The 18,336-nt window shown below is 47.6% G+C and overlaps 2 protein-coding genes across 4 annotated transcripts in view; both read left to right on the top strand.

Moving 5' to 3' along the window:
- Positions 1–162: 162 nt before the first annotated feature.
- Positions 163–8,938, top strand: HSDL1 (hydroxysteroid dehydrogenase like 1). Of its 2 annotated transcripts, XM_044434219.1 has the most exons (6): positions 163–177; positions 763–1,092; positions 3,053–3,285; positions 5,223–5,668; positions 6,219–6,446; positions 7,929–8,938. In XM_044434219.1, exons 3-6 carry the CDS (start codon positions 3,066–3,068, stop codon positions 8,040–8,042), a joined length of 1,008 nt encoding a protein of 335 aa, XP_044290154.1. In that variant the 5' UTR covers positions 163–177; positions 763–1,092; positions 3,053–3,065; the 3' UTR covers positions 8,043–8,938. The 2 variants fall into 2 exon arrangements, with proteins under 2 accessions (XP_044290154.1, XP_044290155.1); XM_044434220.1 differs by lacking the exon at positions 163–177 and having other exon boundaries at positions 3,053–3,206.
- Positions 8,939–12,279: 3,341 nt separating this feature from the next.
- Positions 12,280–18,336, top strand: part of MBTPS1 (membrane bound transcription factor peptidase, site 1) — a 38,407-nt gene continuing 32,350 nt past the window's right edge. The window contains exon 1 of one of the 2 annotated variants that reach the window (XM_044434041.1): positions 12,280–12,433. The gene's annotated coding sequence lies outside the window, so the exon portion shown is untranslated. The remainder of the gene's footprint in view (positions 12,434–18,336) is intronic. The other variant, XM_044434042.1, reaches the window with a different exon arrangement.

Raw genomic sequence — 18,336 nt, 5'->3', positions numbered from 1 at the left:
CCTTTAGCCCCGCCTCCCATGGAAACCAGCATCTTCGGCTCCACCCCACTTTTCCCCTCCAACTCGAGGCTGAGCCACAGAGATATGAAAAGTTGAAGAGGCATCTCAGGGGCCCTTTGTAATAATCCTCCGGGCTCCAATTCCAGGCTTGGCAAGCTCTCTGAAACAAAGTTGCTGGTGAGTTTTGCTGATCTTCCGCTTTACTTTTTAAAGTGTGTGTTATTTTTTTTTAAAGTTCTTTCTCTGCTGCTTTTTCATTCTGCTTTCATTCTGTTTGGAAGTTTTCAAAGTTGTATATTATGGGTAGCCGTTTATCTTAGGCAGGGCATTGCTAAGGACCGAAAAGATTCAGCGCTCAGGCCGACAGGGCAAAATCATAAGTATTCCATAAATGCTAAAATAAATCAAGAAATGCGTACCAGATCCAAGCACCTTTAGTTCAGTTTAAAGGTTTTGCCCTTAAAGGTTTCAAGACAGCTGTGCAGTTTACAGAGACTCACGCCATAATGTGAAAGTTCCCGAAAATAAATGGCTGGGAGCTTTTCCCTGTAGGATTTGTATTCTTAAGGCGTTATAAATTAGCAATGTAAATTTGCAGTTTCTGCTTCCCTGATGCTTCCGAGACTAATGATGAGTGCTACTTATACTATTTACAACTGACGCGCCCAAATAAAGATTAAAGGCAGCGTAAGGCTTTGGTTGTATATTTCTTTTTTTAACGGCCTGTGCAGGATTTGATGTTATATTTCTTTTATCTTGCAGGGGCATAGCCGATCCTCTCCAAACCTCAGCAATTTTTCCGGTAGAAGGAAAGGCTTACAACTCCCGCCTGTCTAAACGAGCACCGGATCACACCGTAAGCCTCGCAGAACAAAAACCTGGATCTGGGATTCCCATGAGGTGCCATTCGCAATTTGGAAAAATCCACCTTCCGGGTTTTCCTCGGAGCTGGAGAGCAGAGCGATTTTCCTTCCTGGTTTACCCAATGACCTGCTAAGCTGGGGAAATACGTGTGTACGCGTGCGCACGTTCACGGCAGGCAGCTATTTAGATCGCGTAGCAAAGGCTGCGTGCGTAAGAGAAGAAAACCAGGTAAGGGAAGTAAGGGTCGACCCCTATCCTTACGTGTTTACTTAAAAAAAATATGAGTAGGATTTTTTTAAAAAATCATATTAAAAAACTCATAAAAGAAAAAAGTAACGGTGTCATGTTGGAATAATCTTATTTTCCCCCCTCGTCTCTAAAATTTGGAAGAAATGCACCTGGATTTATTAGGCATTTTAATGTGGATGTTGTTGCTAAGCCGTGGGGAAAATCTTTAGGATGCCTCCCATCTCCCCTTTTCATTCAGGGATGCATGAAAAGGTATGCTAAAGGTCTGCTTAGTCACTTGGAAGAAGGCTTGGTTGGACTTCGTTATGGGTCAATATGCATATCAGGCAGTAAAGCTATGCTGATTTATTGCATCATATCCAGCATGCCCGTAGGCAGATTCCGTTTTTGTGAAGAAAAAAACAGGCCTGCAAGAGGTCATGCGCTCTGAATGAGTAAAAAATATCTAGAAAGTCCTGATAGGCAAGTTGATGAATTGGCTGTTTTCTCTCCTCCCTGCCAACTCCCTTTCCTCTTGTACTATATTGTTTATTCCTGTTGGGAGCCGGAGGGCTGGGAATGCCCTGTGCAGTCCATGCCCGGAGCGGTTTTCCTGCTCTAATCAAGAAAAAGTAACTAGGTCTGTCTACCTTTCTGCAACAGGGACCAGAGGAGGCAGCCTGCAGCTTTTGAAAGAGACACAAAACAGAACAGGCACCACTGGGTTCACGGGATTCGTCCCAAACGCTGCTGAGCTCTCATGCCACTGATACGTGCCAGCTGGGAGCCCTGGCAGAGAGCTGTGCAGGGTGACCAAGGGTACCGATCGGGTCATGCTTAGTCTCTTTGGGGCTCAAAATGTCTTGCATCAGTGTTGCAACATTCCTGGAACCTGTTCCCAACACTGACACTAATTCCAGTTAGCACCAATTCCTCCGCTTTGCACTGAGTGCAGTCCTTCATGACCCAATCAGGACTGTATCCCTACTCTTGGCTCACCCTCTGTAAGAACAAGCTCTTCTCTGCAGAACTAGCCTCCGTAGCACAGGTCTCCCTATAGCTGCAGTGCCTGCGCCTTGCCTGACCGCTCCTGCTCCTGCATCTTGCCGTGTCTCCTGCCCTGCTGTGTTGCCTCAGCAGCACAGGTCCTCCTGCTCCTTGCCAGCTGCTCCTGCTCAGGGTGCCTGCCGTGTCTCCTGCCTCACTGTGTTGCCGCTGCCCTGCCTGCATCCCGCCTAACGGCTCCTGCTCCCGGGCCCCGCCTTTCCCCGCTGCCTCGCTCTTGTGCCTGCCCCTTGCCCGCCCTCGACCCTGCCTCGCTGTGTCGCCCCAGTAACGGAGGGCTCCCTGCCAGCCGGGCTCCAGCTCCTGCCTCTGCCAGGCCCTCCTGCAACTGCTTCTTGCTGTCTCGTGTCTCCCGCCCTGTTACCCTGTCCAAGGGACCTGCGCCTCTGCCTGTCCTCCTGGCTCTCAGCCCTGGGCTTGTTCCTGGCCCCGTCCTCCTCCTGCCCTCATGCACCCTTCCGCTTCCTGGCCTCAGCCTGACTTCCAGGACCCTGGTTTGGACAAGCGGTTCGTGATCTTGGCCTCTATCGTGACCATGATTTGGCCGTTCCATGAAACCCTGCTTTTGGACCCCCCCCCTTGCCTGCAGTTCTGCTGCCCTGCCCCAGGGCCCCTGTTGCTCTTGTCCCGCCTTGTCTCTGACCACCCACATCCCGGCCCTGGACCCTGACACCAGTGCTGCACCCCTGGAGCAGCTCATCATTTGAGCCAGTCACTCCTTCTCACCAGGGCCACCTCACAGGGTCGTTGTGAAGACCACCTACTGGGAAAGAACCTTAAGGAAGGGCGAGGTGACAGGACTGCCCACCATCGTTTTCTTCCAAGCCTGTATCTAATGATTGCCTAGTCACGCTTTTTCCTTCCATACCCAGCTCTCCCGCCTTCTCCCTTTCAGATTCCTGTTCGGCATGGCTGCCGTGGACAGCTTCTCTCTCTTGCTCCAGGAGATTGGTCGGTCCTGCAGTTGTTACGTGGAAACGCTGGCCTTAATTGGAGCCTTCTATACAGCCAAGACATGTTTTACGGTCCTGAGCAGCACCTACACCCTGGTGAGGGTGCATTTCATCCCCAGGGTGGCCAGCAGGGTTGATCTAGTGAAGCGGTATGGGTCGTGGGCTATTGTCACAGGTGAGAGGTTGAACCCGTAGCCCTTCCTGGCCTCCCCCAAAACTCTGTGGCAAGAACCGTGTGTTTCGAAAGGTTCAGCGCCAGTGCTCCGAACAGAACTCGGCGCTTGCATTTTACGGGTTAACCCCTGAGTGTTGCGCAGCCCTTGGCTGGGGCGCTCGGATGTTGTGCAGTCTTCCCAGACTTCTGAACCGCTGGACTTTGAAAAAACTGGATCTCGGATGAATGTAGTGGAAGGAGGCAGAAACTTGGGGGAAGGAGGGCGCTTGGATGGGAAAGGACCAGATATTCTCTGTGCTGTTATTGGGAGGAAAAGGAGATTAAAGGTCAGCTACTGTGGGACTGAGGTTGGCTACTTGGGAGCTACACAGTGATGTGACCTCATCCAGCTTCGTTTGTTGGCTTTGTAATGCTATATAGTGCATCCTTTGTGGCAGAATTTTTATTAAAAACTGGAATAGAATAGAGGGCAGGAGCTAGCGCTGTTGTAAATGGCTATGCTCACAAAGTAGGAACTCTGCAGAATCAAATATTTATTTTATTTACGTATATTTATAGGCCGCCTATAATTGCCAAGGCCAGTAAATATATGTAAATATATTTTTGCAAGTAGCCCTTAGTTCATTCCTGAGCTGTGTTCCTGTGGAGTTCCACATCCTCTGTTGAGTTTCTTCTTGGGTCTCTTTAGATTACTCTTGTCCTCATATTTAGTCCTCATATTTATTCTTGTCCTCATATGTTTCCCCTTCTTTAGCTGCACCTTTGCCTAGTAGCTTTGGGTCAGCCTTCAACCAGGATACTCACAACAAGCCTGTGAGGTAGGCTTGACTGAGATTCAGTGGCTGGCCCCTGTCCTTCCAGAAGCTCTTGAGCCCTAGCCTGACACTAACCACTATGCAACACTTCCTGTCGGAAACGATCAGCAGCCAGTGTGAACGGGACAAATAGGAGTGATCTAATCTGAGTGCAAAGCTGTTCTTGTTGCTGCATTCTCCAGGTTGAGAAAGACCTTTCAGGGCAGCCCATGCTGTAGGCAGTGTTACAGTACTGGTATTTAACACTGTAGGAGGAGCAGGCCTAAAGATGCCTGTCCGCATTTTTTAGAAGTCCCACAATGCTTTGTGGCATGACATTTTAAATGGCAAGAAATGAGACACGTGGTATTAAAAAAACAAGCCAACAAACCGGATCAGAAAGTGCATAAAACCAGAACTTAGGCTTCTAACCTATTCCGCCTGATTGGAAGCAAACACCGTGTTGCGGGTGGGGAGAGATGTGGCTTGTCAGATCTACTTGCCTTTTGCTTGCAGTCACCAGTCCGGAAGAAGTCCAAAATAATCTCTGAAGGGGCAGCGTCAGGTGCTCAGGGTAGAAGCAGTGATCAGCTGCACGGCTTCTGTGAGTGGAGTCTTTCCAGAAAAGGAGATCCCGGATCCACCTGCGAAACTGGACTGCAGAAACCTGATCAAGGACTGAGTCAGTGTGGTGTTGTGGTTAAGAGCGAGGACTGGGCCTTCGGAGACCCGGGTTCAAGTCCCCACTCAGCTATGGAGCCAACTGGGTGACCTTGGGTCAATCACACACTCTCAGCCCAGCCGAGCTCACCTTGGAAGGAAAGAATGTGGGTTATAAATAAAAGAAATCAGTAAAGACTGATGACTTATGGTGAGGAACACAGATGCTGAGAAAATCATAATGACTACACAGCAAAAAATTCTCTCTCTGTGCTTTTATTTACTATTTTTAAACTATTGGGAGTTAGAAACCCTTGATAATCTACTGCAGAACGCTCACAGACCTTAACCAAACCTGAGCCTGTTTTCCCCACACCCCTCTCTTCCCACCTCACTGTGCTGATGTTGGCTGGACTGACTTCTCAGTAAGCACCTTTAGGATCAGGACCCTCAGGCTTCCATGCCTTTTCTGGTTTTTTGCAGGTTGCACTTCTGGCATCGGCAAGTCCTACGCCAAAGAGCTAGCGAGTTGTGGGATGAACATCATTTTAATTAGTCGGAAGAAGGAGAAGGTGGAGACTTTTGCCAAAGAGTTAGTGGAATCCTACAAGATCGAAACAGCCACAATTGTGGCAGATTTTAGCAAAGGCCGTGAGACTTACTCCGCTATCAGGAAGGCCCTTGCAGGCAAAGAGATTGGCATCCTAGTGAATAATGCTGGTGTGTACTATACTCACCCGGATAATTTCACCAGTTTGACCGAAGATAAAGTTTGGGAACTCATCAATGTGAATATTGGGGCTGCTAACATGATGGTGCACATGGTGTTGCCAGGAATGGTGCAGAGAAAGAAAGGCGCCATTGTAAATATGTCGTCTTTGTCCTGCTGCCACCCTTCTCCACTGTTAACAGCTTATTCGGCCTCCAAGGTAAATCTCAAAATATAAATGCATGTGTTGCTGTTGTAATAGTAATTTCTTACTTTTTTATTCTTATTGCTCCTAAAAGATGGGGATCCTTTCTCCATGAGAATGGAAGGCAAGCAGCAGAGAGAAAATGGTCCCATGAGCTGTAACACCCTAATCAGCTTTTAGCTATTATTAGTTGTTGCAAATACAGCTTTAGAAATTTGGGCTGTTTGCCTGTATACCAAGGGTGAGACACCCGTGTCCCTCTAGGTGACATTGGATTCCCAATTCCCATTAGCCCCAGCCAGCAGGGTCAGAGAAGGCGGTAGTTGTAGTCCAGCTAGAAAGCTGCATATTGTCTGTGCCTGCAAGTGTACCCATGAACCTGGAGGTGGGCTCCATTGAACTTAATGGGGCTCGCTCCAGAGTAGGCACATGGGGGAGTTCACTGGTGGTGGGATGGCAGAGGACAAAAGGGTGTCTCAGTTGGGAAGTGAGATTCAGGCTCTGCTCTGTGCTCTCCGAATGCAGAAGCCAGAGGGACTGAACTGCTTGCCCTCAACCTTGCCAGGCTTACCTGGACCACTTCAGCAGAGCCCTTCACCATGAATACGCGTCACAAGGCATCTTTGTCCAGAGCTTGATTCCGTTCCTCATCTGCACCAACATGACAAAATTCAGCGACTCGCTCTCCAAGATGAGCTTTTTCGTGCCTTCCGCGGACGAGTTTGCACATCACGCTGTTACCACCCTGGGAATATCCAGAAGAACCACAGGATATTGGCGGCATTCGCTCTTGGTAAGATGGCTGATTGCTTGTGATTTTGGGGAGAGCGGTGCTGAACCAAGCTCATGGCCAGGGGAGACTTTCCGGGGATTATAAAGCCAAAGCTGGTCTTGAATATGTGCATGGAGTGTAAACCAGCATGCTCTAAAACCAGTCAACATTGCCCTGCTGTTTCTTTATTTTATTGCAGTATAGCTCTAAATGTTTCTTCCCCATTCCAAACAAAGGGGCAGAAACCGATTTTAAGAGCGTACGTTGCTACACAACTGCTCAGAACTATGCCTACACTTTTGTCGGCTGTGAACCCACACACTTCTCTTTTTTGAAGCTTAATTGACTTTGGGAGGCAGAAAATCGGGGCTTTTGGTGTGCTTTATCATTGCAGCGAAGATGCAGGTCATCACTCGGAGCATCGAAGCCACACCATGTTGGTGTACAGTGGACATAAGCAAGTGCCAGAAGCATGAATAGCTAGTATCAAATGATGCTTTCATGATTTTCTCACTTCAGTTTTAAATTTTTACTGGTGCAGCAATGCTGTCCCAGCTTCCTCCTGAACAGGCTCCCAATTTTTTTTAACATCAGTCAGCAAAAGAAGGCAGTTCCTGCCCATGAACTAAGTCTAAAGTGACAGGACATAGCAGAAAAGGCAAAGAGGAAAAATTAAGTTGACTTGGAGCAGAGCTGCAAGACCCTTGCTTATCTTCCAGTCAGAGCAGGCCCACATATTCCATATGCCCCTTCCTGTGCCCTTGTTCTTGTAATTCTTCCAAAGCGTGTGTGTTCTGGTGATGGGAAGCCTCTTTTTTAAAGCAGCAAAGAGAGGCCTGGTTAGAATGAAAAAGGGAATGAGAAATGAGACAAACTCTGAATTCTAGCTGCTCTTGCATTTTATTTTATGGTGGTATCTTTAATATTCTTATTTTTGATCATCAAATAAATGTGTTCACTTGTTCTTTGATATGGGCAGTCCCTGAATACAAATGAGTTTCTCACTCCTGAGAAAACAGAAATTTGTCTTTTAAGTTGAATTTGTATGTAAATCAGATCATGTATAGTCAGCCCTTTGCATTAGGGGCAGAGGGCTGTGAAAGTGGAAAACCCACAAATATCTCTGGCCTGCCCCCACAACTCATCAGGGCCTCCTCTTTGCAGCAAGAATATGCCAGAGTGATGCCCCTCTCTGGATGGGCAGGGCAATACAGCCCACTTTGGAGGCCCCTCTCTCCCCTTGCACATCCCCTCTCTCTGTGGTGATGCTTGGAGGTCTCCCTCTCTCCCCTTTTGCTTCCCCTCCCTCTGTGGTGATGACAACTTCCTACAGTCATTTAAAAAAACTTAATAGGTTTCATAGTAGTTGTTTCATGACTACGGGTTGTTCATAACTCAGACATTCGTAACTTGGGGACTGTCTGTACCTGAAAGGGTATGCGGAGATTTTAAAGTTTTAATAATCAAATAATACTAATTTGTGTTCCATCTCTTCTCTTGTAGCTTCTCTTTGTACAGTACCTACCAGAATGGCTGTGGGCTTGGGAATTGAACAGAAGTTTATCTGGTTTCACAAAAAAAGCTTGCCCTGGCAAACAAGAGTTACAAACGGCATGAAGGATACCTGTGAGAGGACTTGGGCCCCTTCTGGTCTTCTCTGATGGCCGGTACAAAAGCCCCAGCTTCTTTTGATGCATTTTCTTGTTTCCTGCTAAGAGGGGAAAAAATCTAGCTACCTAAAACTTATCAACAGCTTTGGCACAACCTGCAAGGTTGGTAGGTGATGACAAACTTGTTTAGACTGCTACTTTCTCTGCCTGTCTGCAGTGGACTGTGCTAAGGACTAGCCATACTGACCTGGTATCCCCTGATCTGTGGGACTACAAGCCCCAGCTGACGATGGGGACGTGGCATGGTAGATGCTGGGAGTCCAACGCATCTGGGGGACACCAGGTGGGCAAGGCTGTACTGAGTGATTCTGACTTTTGACTCGGGCAGTCATGGGGAATGTCACGAGGCTAATCATATGAGAGATGGCGTGTTTAAGGGACTGAATGCAGAAGAATAGAAAGCACAGAGATGTTGCGCTATGAATCTACCCACACAGGGAATGGAGAAAGATTCTGGGTTTCGTCTTTCAGTGTTTGTCCAGCACACTGACTGGTGCAGTGGGAGCTGAAGCTGAGAAGTATCAAAAGCCATCTTCAGAAATGGAAACCAATACTTTAGTGCTGCAGAGGCTTCCAGTGTCTTTTCTGTACAGCTCTGCTTGTGTGTGTGCACTACTTGTGTTTTAGAGCCGTGAGATTGCAGGTGAAAATACTTGCCTGCATCAAGAAAACAAACATCCCGGCTGGTCTATAAATCCCAAAGATCTATGCTGCACAGAATGTCTAATTGTTTGTATGAGGACTTCTGAAGTGTCTGGATTATGATGAGTCCTGAAATATTTTGACTGCTGGGGAAATGTATCCGTGATTTTTGAACAATATATTGCTAGTGCTGGTAGGATTTATCCGTCTTTATGCTTTTTCTTTAATAATGCTTTTCACCAATGAACCCAGAAGAGACATTCAGGTAATTAACCACTAATTTCCCAGATCTGTTTTGAATCCTTTAAAAAAAAAATGCTGTTACATCAACCATTTGCCAGTCTTCTGGTAACAGTGGCTAACTTTAAGGATATGATGCTTATTGTTTATTAGAAGATAAGCATTTAACATTTGAGTTCTTAAATAACTCTTGGTGGGATAGCATCTGGGCCCAATGATTTACTGGTGTTTTTTTCAATAAGGCCAAAAACCTCTTCCCCAGTTTCAGTTTCTTAGCTATCCCCAAAAACATCCGTTCAAACTCAGGCACAATCTTCTACCTTTAATACCTTTTTAACTCTGTTCTAATCCTGTGGTCATTCCTTTAGACAATTTCCTGCCTCCAACATAATTATTATTGGCTGTAATGGTATTTGTGAAATGCTGCACAATTTTAGGGTATCTCTGCATTGCCCACTTGCATTTCTTTTCTGCAAGTTTGTTTTCCTTTTTGCAATTATTTGTGCAAGGCCGTGGCAGCGTCTTTTCCCCAGGAGCTTCCTTGATATTGTGTATTACCTGTGGTGGCAATTTCTTGGACTTGCTCTAACTTCCTACCCTGCAGTATAATTCTAGCCAAGCTTCTTTTTTGGTGGTTTTGTGTAACTCCAAGCATTGTTACACAATGCTTGGAGATTTGGCACTTCTCTTCCTTTTTACTAGTTCCTATATTTTAGAGAAGAGTCCTCTTTTAAAGTCCTACATGACTGTGTTGGATGCCTTGAAAATTTCCCACATTACATTTGATAGCACTGTGGTCATGTTACACTGAGTCCTAGGTGGCACGATCTGGGAGTAAGTCTAGGATTGCCTTACTCCAGTGGGGTTCGTGACCTGCATGCTCATTCGCGTGCCTCCCTGATTTTATTTCCATCTTACTGTCCCTCTGAGCATTCTGGTCTGGGCAAGTAATAACAGGAACTGAGCACTACATTACTTTGGGAACCTGATGCTGACTTTCACCGCATTTCACAGGACTGTGTCCTCTGTAGGGATTTTTCTCTGCACCCTCTAGTGGTGCATGGAAAGCCTGGAATTGGTGTGGACAAGTTCTTATTTTTATAGGAGTTTGACCAGTGCCGCCCCCTTAGAGCATTTTCCATGAGGTATTTATTGCACGCTTGTGGTTCTTTACTCAGGGTTGTTTATGGGTTCTTGATCCACCAGTGTTGCTCCTGCCTGCCCCCCGCTTGTTTTTCCTTCTTTATGTTTTAGGAATTGAGGAATTGAGTCATTTGTGCCATTCTGCCAAGCACAATGCCATCTAGGGTTTCTCTAGCGGGAAAGGAAAAGTTATTTGGGTAAGAAACCCAAAGTGGCTTACAAGGTTCTCCTCTTTATTTTATCCTCACAACAACCCTATGAGGTAGGTCAGGGTCTGTGACTTGACCCAAAGCTTCATAGCTGAGCAGGGATTTGAACCTGGTCTCCCCAGTCTCAATCCAAATCTCTAACCACTAGGCCCAACATGCTCTTTTAATACAACACTTTGATCACAAGTCAATGATGCAAATGAATATAGATACAGCGATCAACAATTTGTCTAGAAAAGCTCTTTTGTGGAGACTATTGTTTTGCCAGTACATCAGAAAATATCAGTTCGACTAATTTGGCAGTCATACTCCCTTCAGTGCATTCTGGTCTCTCCCCCGCTCCCCTTTGCTGTTTTCCTATGATGCATTCAAGCATCAGTTAACATTCTGCAATTTAATGTGACATTTACTTTTGACATTTCTAGTCAGAAGCAGATTTAAATATAATCCCTATTAAAATCAGCGGCACTTATTTCTGCAGAGATAGCTTTGGGTAGATGGCTTATCTCCAGATAATCAAGGCCAGTTCAGCAGTATTTAAATGAAAAATGAAATCAACTGAGTATTTACCAAATGTTAAGAATATCTGTTATTAGTTTATGCTTGATCAGATACATTTGCAGTGTAATCTCTATGTGTCTATTCAGAAGTAAGCCTCATTGAGTTCCCTGAGGCTTTTTCTCAGGTAAAGTGAAGAACTAAGGTGAAAACTATTTTGATGCTTGCATTTATGACATTACAAACAAAAGGGGGTGGATAGGAGAGGGGAAAGCACAAGTGTTCACTTAAAGGACACAGAAGAAAATGTTAAGACAGAAAATTATAAGGCTGAGATCCTATCCATGTTTAGAAAAAAATAAAACCCTGCAACTCCCATCTTGTGACATTTTTCTGCCTAAATATGCACTGGATTGTGCCCCTAAAAACCTACATTTTGTAGCTGCAACAAGAACCAAGTAATGTTACATTCAACCTAGCATTGATGTCAAAGGCATCTTTGCATGAATAATAAAAATGCATGAGCACAAATATAAACTACAGTCATCCATATGTTTAACCAGGAAGCCACACTGTGTTCAATGTAACTTGGATCCCGTCCCTAGCAGGCGTGGTGCTAGCCATGGGAAAAACCTGGGACTCCCGTCCACAGGGCCCACAAATTGAAAAAGAAAGAAGAAAAATGCACATATTTGCATATGCTAATTTGCAATCTGTGTGTCTTTAAAAAAGAGTCCCCTGCCTCCTTAGGGATCCATTTTTTCTAGAAAGGGACTTATGCACGGGGGGGGGGGTCAATTGAGAGACATTATTGTACCCCCAGGCAGAAATATGCAAAATTGAGGGCAGCAGGAGCTGAAGCCGATCGCCACCTAATCCAGGTGGCAGTAGCAAGAGAGACCCCGGGGGTCCCGGGCCCTGATTTCAGCGAGGGCTCCTGAGCAGTAGGGGGTGACTTGGTGCCCTCCCCAGAGTACGGGCTCCAGCCGTAGCGGGCCCAGCAACACCCCGGCCTCCGGTAAGGTCGTGGCGCAAGCCCCAGGCCGTTGAAGGCTCTTCTAAATAAAATGCACGAGAACCCACTTCCTCGCCGCCTCCGTTTTTGTTCCGGCTGCGGCCTGAGTTCCTACAGGACTACACAGCCCACAGTGCACTGCGAGAGCAGCGGCCGGCGAAAAGAAAGAAAATGAGCACAACATGCCCGCGGGGGATCCTGGGTGTTGCAGTCCAATCCATCTGGAAGGTGCGAGGTTGGTCGGCCGTGACCTCAGCATTCTGCGAGAAACCCTGCGCGGCCACCGTCCATCGGGCCCACAACAAACGGAGCTTCGACCGATCCGGGCCGTTGGTGGCGCAACCTTCCCTGGGAAATGGAGTTCCTCCCGCGGCCCAGCGCTTCGGCGGCAGAGCGGGGCGGGGACTACGTGTCCCAACGTGCACCAGGCTCGGCCGTCGCCGCTCGCTCGTGGACGGAGGCTTTCCTCAGCAGCCCAGGCCGGCTGCTCGGTGCGCGTCGCGGGGCCGCCTCACGCGGAGCTTCGGACCCGGCAACCGCGGAGGCCGCTTGTCGCGTGGCCCCGAGGCGCCCCCGGAGCTCCAGCAGTCGGTGAGTGGAGGCGGTCGGGGAGCGGGTTTCGTTGCTGTCCGGGCCTCTCGCTCCTGCTTTGCGCCCCGCGGTCGGCCGGCCTGCTCGCAGGCTTCGCCCCCACCCCCAATTTGCGACCCGGGTCCCGATCTCCGCCTTCGTGGAGGGTGGGAGAGGGGGTCAGCTTGCGTCTGTACTGTGCCCGCTCCGACGCCGAGGGGGCCGGGAGTGATGAGGAAATGGTGGTCTCTCTCTTCTAGCCAAAGTTCCCTGCACGTAGAAAGCTAGCATGTCAGGAGAAAGGGGTTGTAGAGAGCTTTCCTTGACTTTGCGGTATGTGAGGGAATTTGAACGTGCCACCAGTAAATAAATACGCTTGGCAACATATGGTTGGAAGCCGAGCTCCGTGTGAGAGAACATACGCTCCGCATGCAGAAGGTCCGATGTTGGATTCCCAGCATCACCCGTTTAGACCATCTGAAACTCTGGAGAAATGCTGTCAGTCAGTGTTGGTAGTACTGTACTGGATGGGCCAGTGGTCTGACTCAGTGTAGGGTAGCTTCGTATATTCTTGTTTCCCTAACATAGATGCTTCATTTGCCAATCAGTGTGACGTAGCAGCTAGTTCTGGAATGGGGAGACCTGGGTTCAGAGCCCTACTTGGCCATGAAGTTTGCTGGGTGATGATGGAATAGTCATGACCTGTCTGCCTTACCTTGCAGGGTTGTTGTGAGAATAAAATGGGTCAGGGAAGAAGGAAAAGACATGCATTTGCCCTTGATCTCCTTGGAGGATGGGTGGACAATGAATGTAATCAATAAGCGTGACTTTCTTTTTTACCTGTTAATTTTCAGCATGCACAAAATAATAGCTTTTGCATGGAGCAGCCTTCAATGATACTGAGCCTCCACTTGTCTAAAGCAGCACAGGCTGAACGTGGAATTAACACTGCAGTGAGAAATAGGTTTTTGTCAATCAGCATCTGTACGCTCTCTTTGATCACAGAGTGAGTGAAAAAATGGCCAGGTTATTGAAGTGGGGTTCTGTGTACTAAAAATGCTAAATGCTGTCATGCTTCCCCCATCATCCCTGATCATTGGGCATGCTGGCTTTTGGATGAGTGAATTGTTCAACACCATTGGGAAAATCTGCTTTAAAACATAGGGTGAAGTGAAGGGTGGGAAGACAAGGAAAGTAGGAGAAAGAGAAACAGTACCTTCTTGCCTCCTCATGCTTCTCCCTTTTCCACTTATTTATTTTTATTTTATTTTTTATTTTATTTAGAAAGCTTCCATGCCGCCCCATTCGCCGAAGCCTTGGGGCGGCTCACAACAATAAGCCGCACAACAACAATAACAAGACTTATCAGATCTTATTGTGAACCCTGTGGTCCCGTTCTCACAGACCTTTGTGTGTTGGGGGAGGGGGGTTGCATCGCTTCAGATTAAAGTGGAGGCTTCCATGACTAAAAATTTCTTGCAAATTTTCTACAGGTATCCAATTAGCATGTGTTGGAAGTTAGATTACGATCCTTCTGTCACATGTTTATTTTTCTTGTCTGGATTGTTTTGTTTTTCTGTTAATGTTATTGCAGTCCAGATAAATGTTTGCCTTGAGACCTGGACTTTGTCCATAAAACTCTTCCAACTGACAATTCTTCCTGATGGTTGACTGCACCCCCTACTTTTTCTTTCTGTCCTACAAGTTCCCCCCAAACTGAAGCATCTCGCAGTTTTTATAGTTAACTCCCACACGCATTTTCCACTTTTTTCCGGATATTTTCATGTGCAGGCTCACACACTTTCCAGTCTTGCAATACATATTCAGATCATATTCTGGTTTTATTTTTAGTAATATCAACAAATGTTAGAACTATCCATGATTCTCAGAAGCATGTATTGAAATGTTTGGGTATATACCATAGATCCTCAAACTACGGCCTGGGGTCCGGATCTGGCCTGCCATGCCCATTTATCTGGCCTGCCATGCCCATTTGGACCCACCACGCGGGCGCCCATGCGCTTGCCCGCTGCCCACCTCGCCCCACACACGAGGAGGCAGCGGTTTGCTCACTTGGAGAAAACGATCTCCAAGTGAGCAAGCTGCTGCCTCGTGCACCCACCTTGTGACATGTGCCCGCCTGCGCCTTGCCTCCCCTCACCAGGCGCGCACGCCCTGCCCCTGCACTGGCCCATGTGCACCACCGGCACCACCTTTCTGGCCCACGCCTAGCACTGGCGGCTTTCAACTGGCCCCCTGGTTGAAAAGTTTGAGGACCCCTGGTAGATACTGTTTTGTTGCAGTTTATGCACCCTGATTGGGCATCTGTTCCTGAGAGCTGCCCTCTTGATTATGACTGATGAGCCTAGTGCAGGCTTGCAAACGTGTTCCCTTCACTTGTACAATACAATTTGGATTGTGTTGATCACAGGACATGGATTTTTAAAGTCAGTTTGAATTAGATAGTAGTTTATTTATTAATCATATTTATATCCTGCTTTTTTTCCTTGAAGGAATGTAAAGTAGCTTGCATAATTCTCCTCAATCTCATCAATTTTAAAACTTTTTGTATGTGTATCAGGATTTAGGAAGCCAACTTCAATCTTAATTGTTTTCAAATTGTAGTATTGGGATACTGCAACAAGCATAAAGACATTCTTCACCAAAGAGGCCTGTGCTTAACATATAAATGAGCTGGACATCTGCATCTAGTTGACATATTTCTGGTCTGATCTCACACATATTTGTTTGAAAATAAGGAGCTGAAACTAATAGAAAACCAATAGAAAACAGTGTACAGACTCCCCCCCCCCCCCAAGTACACTGGAGCTGAAACTGAACTTAAAATCTCTTGCTTTTCTTAAGCTGCAACCAAAGCTAAACCTCTAAATAAATATTGTATGAAATAATTCAGAAGAAAAGCCTCAGTAAGTAGAAGTTGAGAAGGTGTTTCTTGGGTCGTTTAGATAGCGCCTCTCTCCCCCTCTTCTCCAATTGTAATGAGGTAGGCAGAAAGAGAGAGAACTATCAGTAAATGGACTGCAGCAGGGGGGAAGTGCTTTGAGATTATCCTATCTCTTTATTTACTTTGATTATCACAAGTGAAGATGAAGAAAACATGACTCTAACTGAATTGTGGGCTCACTTGAAATTTCTAGAGATTTTTCAGAAGACATGGCTTATTCAGATTTATTATTCCTCAAAGTGCTTTGAATGAAGGAACCAAGAGACTTTTGGTCAAAGAAAGGCTCAGAAATAGGCACATCCTTGCCTGGATCCTTCATCAGTAAGTCTTCTCTCTATAAAAGTAAAAAATAAGAACATGAGAATGACCGTTCTAGATAAGATGGAGGTGTGCCAATTTCAGCTTTCTGTTTTCCTCCACTGCAGGAGAAATCCCTCTGAAAGTTCACAAGCAAGACATTGTACCTTTTTATTGTATAGTGCTTCTGGTCATGAAGGTTCTGTTTACCTACCATGGCTAATAGCTTTTGATAGACCTCTCTTTCATGAATTTTTCTACCTTAAAAAAAAGTTGTATGCACTAATAGTGAGCTTAGCAGCTAAATTATGAGGGCTTTGCTGCCAAAGCAAAGCCAGAAGAGGGCAGCACTAACATGTGCAGGTCAAGTCAAGGCTTGCAGAAAAAGAAAAAGAAAAAAAAAACGATTTTAGACCCCCCCCCCCCCCCCAAATCAGTTTCCTCTGGAACTGAAATAGAGGAAACAGTTTCCTTTGAAAATAGCCCCATTAGGACTGAGCTTGTTTGGCAGCCACAGGAGGTTGAGTGTATGTTGTAGGAGAGACAATGGAATGGAACATACTGAAAAGGGGCATGGCTGGCTAGAACACAGAGTAGCAATGTTGCTGGTCTCACTTCTCTATGAACAGTAAACGCATTCTCCCAATATTCTTCTTTAAATAGTCCACCACCCATGTGTAAGAGGCCTGTTATCAGCACGCTTTGTCAAACTGCGCATTTTGTAGAAATGTGAAAACAAGCAACCCCGCCCCCTCCGTTCCTTCCCACTCTTAAAGCAGCCCCACAAGGCCTGAGCTTGCTTAGCGGTCACAGCCTACCGAGTGCCTGTTGTGCTTTTTCCATGGAAAATGGAGTGGTGTTTCCTGGGGAAAAGGGCTCGGCTGGAACCACACACAGGACCGCTGCTCTGGAACATTCTGCATTGAGTTGCATTAATGTATTTATCACCACATGTTACAGAAACCATGTGAAGAAATGCTTTCTTTTATTTATATAGACACAAACCTTCTGCCAATTTAATTTTACTGGTGTTCTGACATTTGAGATTATGGGAAAGGGGAAAAATGTCTGTAGATCTTTGTGGCAGCCCTTTTCCATCTGATGCTAGCATTCTTTGTGTGATGGCTCTTTGCACTTTAGCAGTGGACCCTTCAGTGACGTCAAGGAATGACATGGGCAGGGACAGAGGCAAAAAGCTCCGAGCAACTGTTGCTTTCCTCACAGCTGCATTTTTTGGCTCTGGCCTCTTGGCAGAGCAGCAGAGGCAGAGGCTGGGAGCAAGTGCTGAGTGGCCAGGGGACTGGTGAAGGCGAGGTAGGAGCTGGGCAGGGGAGCAGAGGGCCAGGAGCAGCAGAGAGGAAGGGGGCGAGGCCAGAGGGGCCGGGAGGGAGCAGTGGGTGGGGTGTCGTCCCTTGTCTGCGTCCCTTAGCTGCGGTCCGGGCTGTCAGGAGACTCCCTTCCCTGAGACACAGAGGTTTGATTGTTTGTTTTTGTTTGTGCTGTGCTGTGCTGTGCTGTGCTGTGCTTTGCTTTGCTTTGCTTTGTTTTTCTTCCAATTTAAGTTTATTTTATCCTTGTGTTCGTGTGTGAGTGGGTTTTCGTCTGGGAGAACTGGGCGAGTGAGAGAAACAAGGCAGGGGACCAAGGTAAGGTCTTGGAAGGGATACCGATGGCAGACCAGGAGATGGCCTTGGTGGGAGTCACGGGTGTTGCTGTCCACTGTTCGCCCTTCTCCCCCAGGAGAGGCAGGGTTACACTTGCCCTCGGTGCAAGATGGTGACCCTGCTAGAAGAGGAGGTGAGGTGCCTGAGGGCTGAGAGAGCTCTCCAGGGCCCCCCAGAGCAGCCCCCCTCTGGACAGAGGGTTGAGGGAGAGGCCACGGGAGGAGCAGCTGCGGAGACACGGAGGTATGTCACCCACAGGAGGAGGAGGCCAGCATGGCCTCCTCCTTCTCCTGGCACCAATCTGGACCTAGGAAACAGGTTCTCTCCACTTGGGGAGGCTGGGGCTGATGAGGCCTCGGGGAACCAGCAGGACCCCCAGCCTGGGACGTCAGGCGGCAAGGGGGCCGCTGCGAGAGAGGCGAGGGCCAGGGCATGGCCGCCCACCAGCACCGGGAAGGTACGGCAGCGGGTGATTGTTGTTGGGGACCCCCTGCTGAGGGGCACTGAGGCGGCAGTGTGCTGCCCCAACCTGGAGACAAGGGAGGTTTGCTGCCTGCCGGGCTCATGCATCCGGCATGTGAAGGACAGAGTGGAGCATCTTGTTCGCTCCGGGGGTCACCAGCTGCTCCTGGTGATCCATGTGGGCACAAAGGATGTGGCCAGGCAGGGTGTGGTTGGGACCACCAGGGACTTTGAGGCCTTGGGGAAGAAACTCAGGGAGCTGAAGGCCCAAGTGGCCTTCTCATCAATCTTACCTGTCCGGAGATTTGGCCAGGAAGGGACAGGAGGGCCTCCGAGGTGAATGACTGGCTTAGGGTGTGGTGCCAGAAGGAACGCTTCGGGTTCCTCGACCACGGCACTCATTTTCTTGCCAATGGACTTCTGGCAAGGGACAAGTTACACCTCACGAGAATGGGGAAAAGGTCCTTTGGAGATGCTCTAGTGAGCTTCGTCCGGAAGACTTTAAACTGAGCCGGGGGGGGGGGTTCAGGCCCCCC

This window comes from Varanus komodoensis, unplaced genomic scaffold (assembly GCF_004798865.1).
Source record: "Varanus komodoensis strain SLA01 unplaced genomic scaffold, ASM479886v1 scaffold27, whole genome shotgun sequence".
NCBI classification, from domain to species: domain Eukaryota; kingdom Metazoa; phylum Chordata; class Lepidosauria; order Squamata; family Varanidae; genus Varanus; species Varanus komodoensis.
This window is presented reverse-complemented; position numbering and strand designations above follow the sequence as displayed.

Bases quoted from the DNA above. Each gene is read 5' to 3' on its own strand.
- HSDL1 (XM_044434219.1), top strand. From the start codon at position 3,066: ATGGCTGCCGTGGACAGCTTCTCTCTCTTGCTCCAGGAGATTGGTCGG. The intron at 3,286-5,222 runs GTGAGAGGTTGA...GGTTTTTTGCAG, and splicing joins GTCGTGGGCTATTGTCACAG to GTTGCACTTCTGGCATCGGC. The intron at 5,669-6,218 runs GTAAATCTCAAA...CAACCTTGCCAG, and splicing joins CAGCTTATTCGGCCTCCAAG to GCTTACCTGGACCACTTCAG.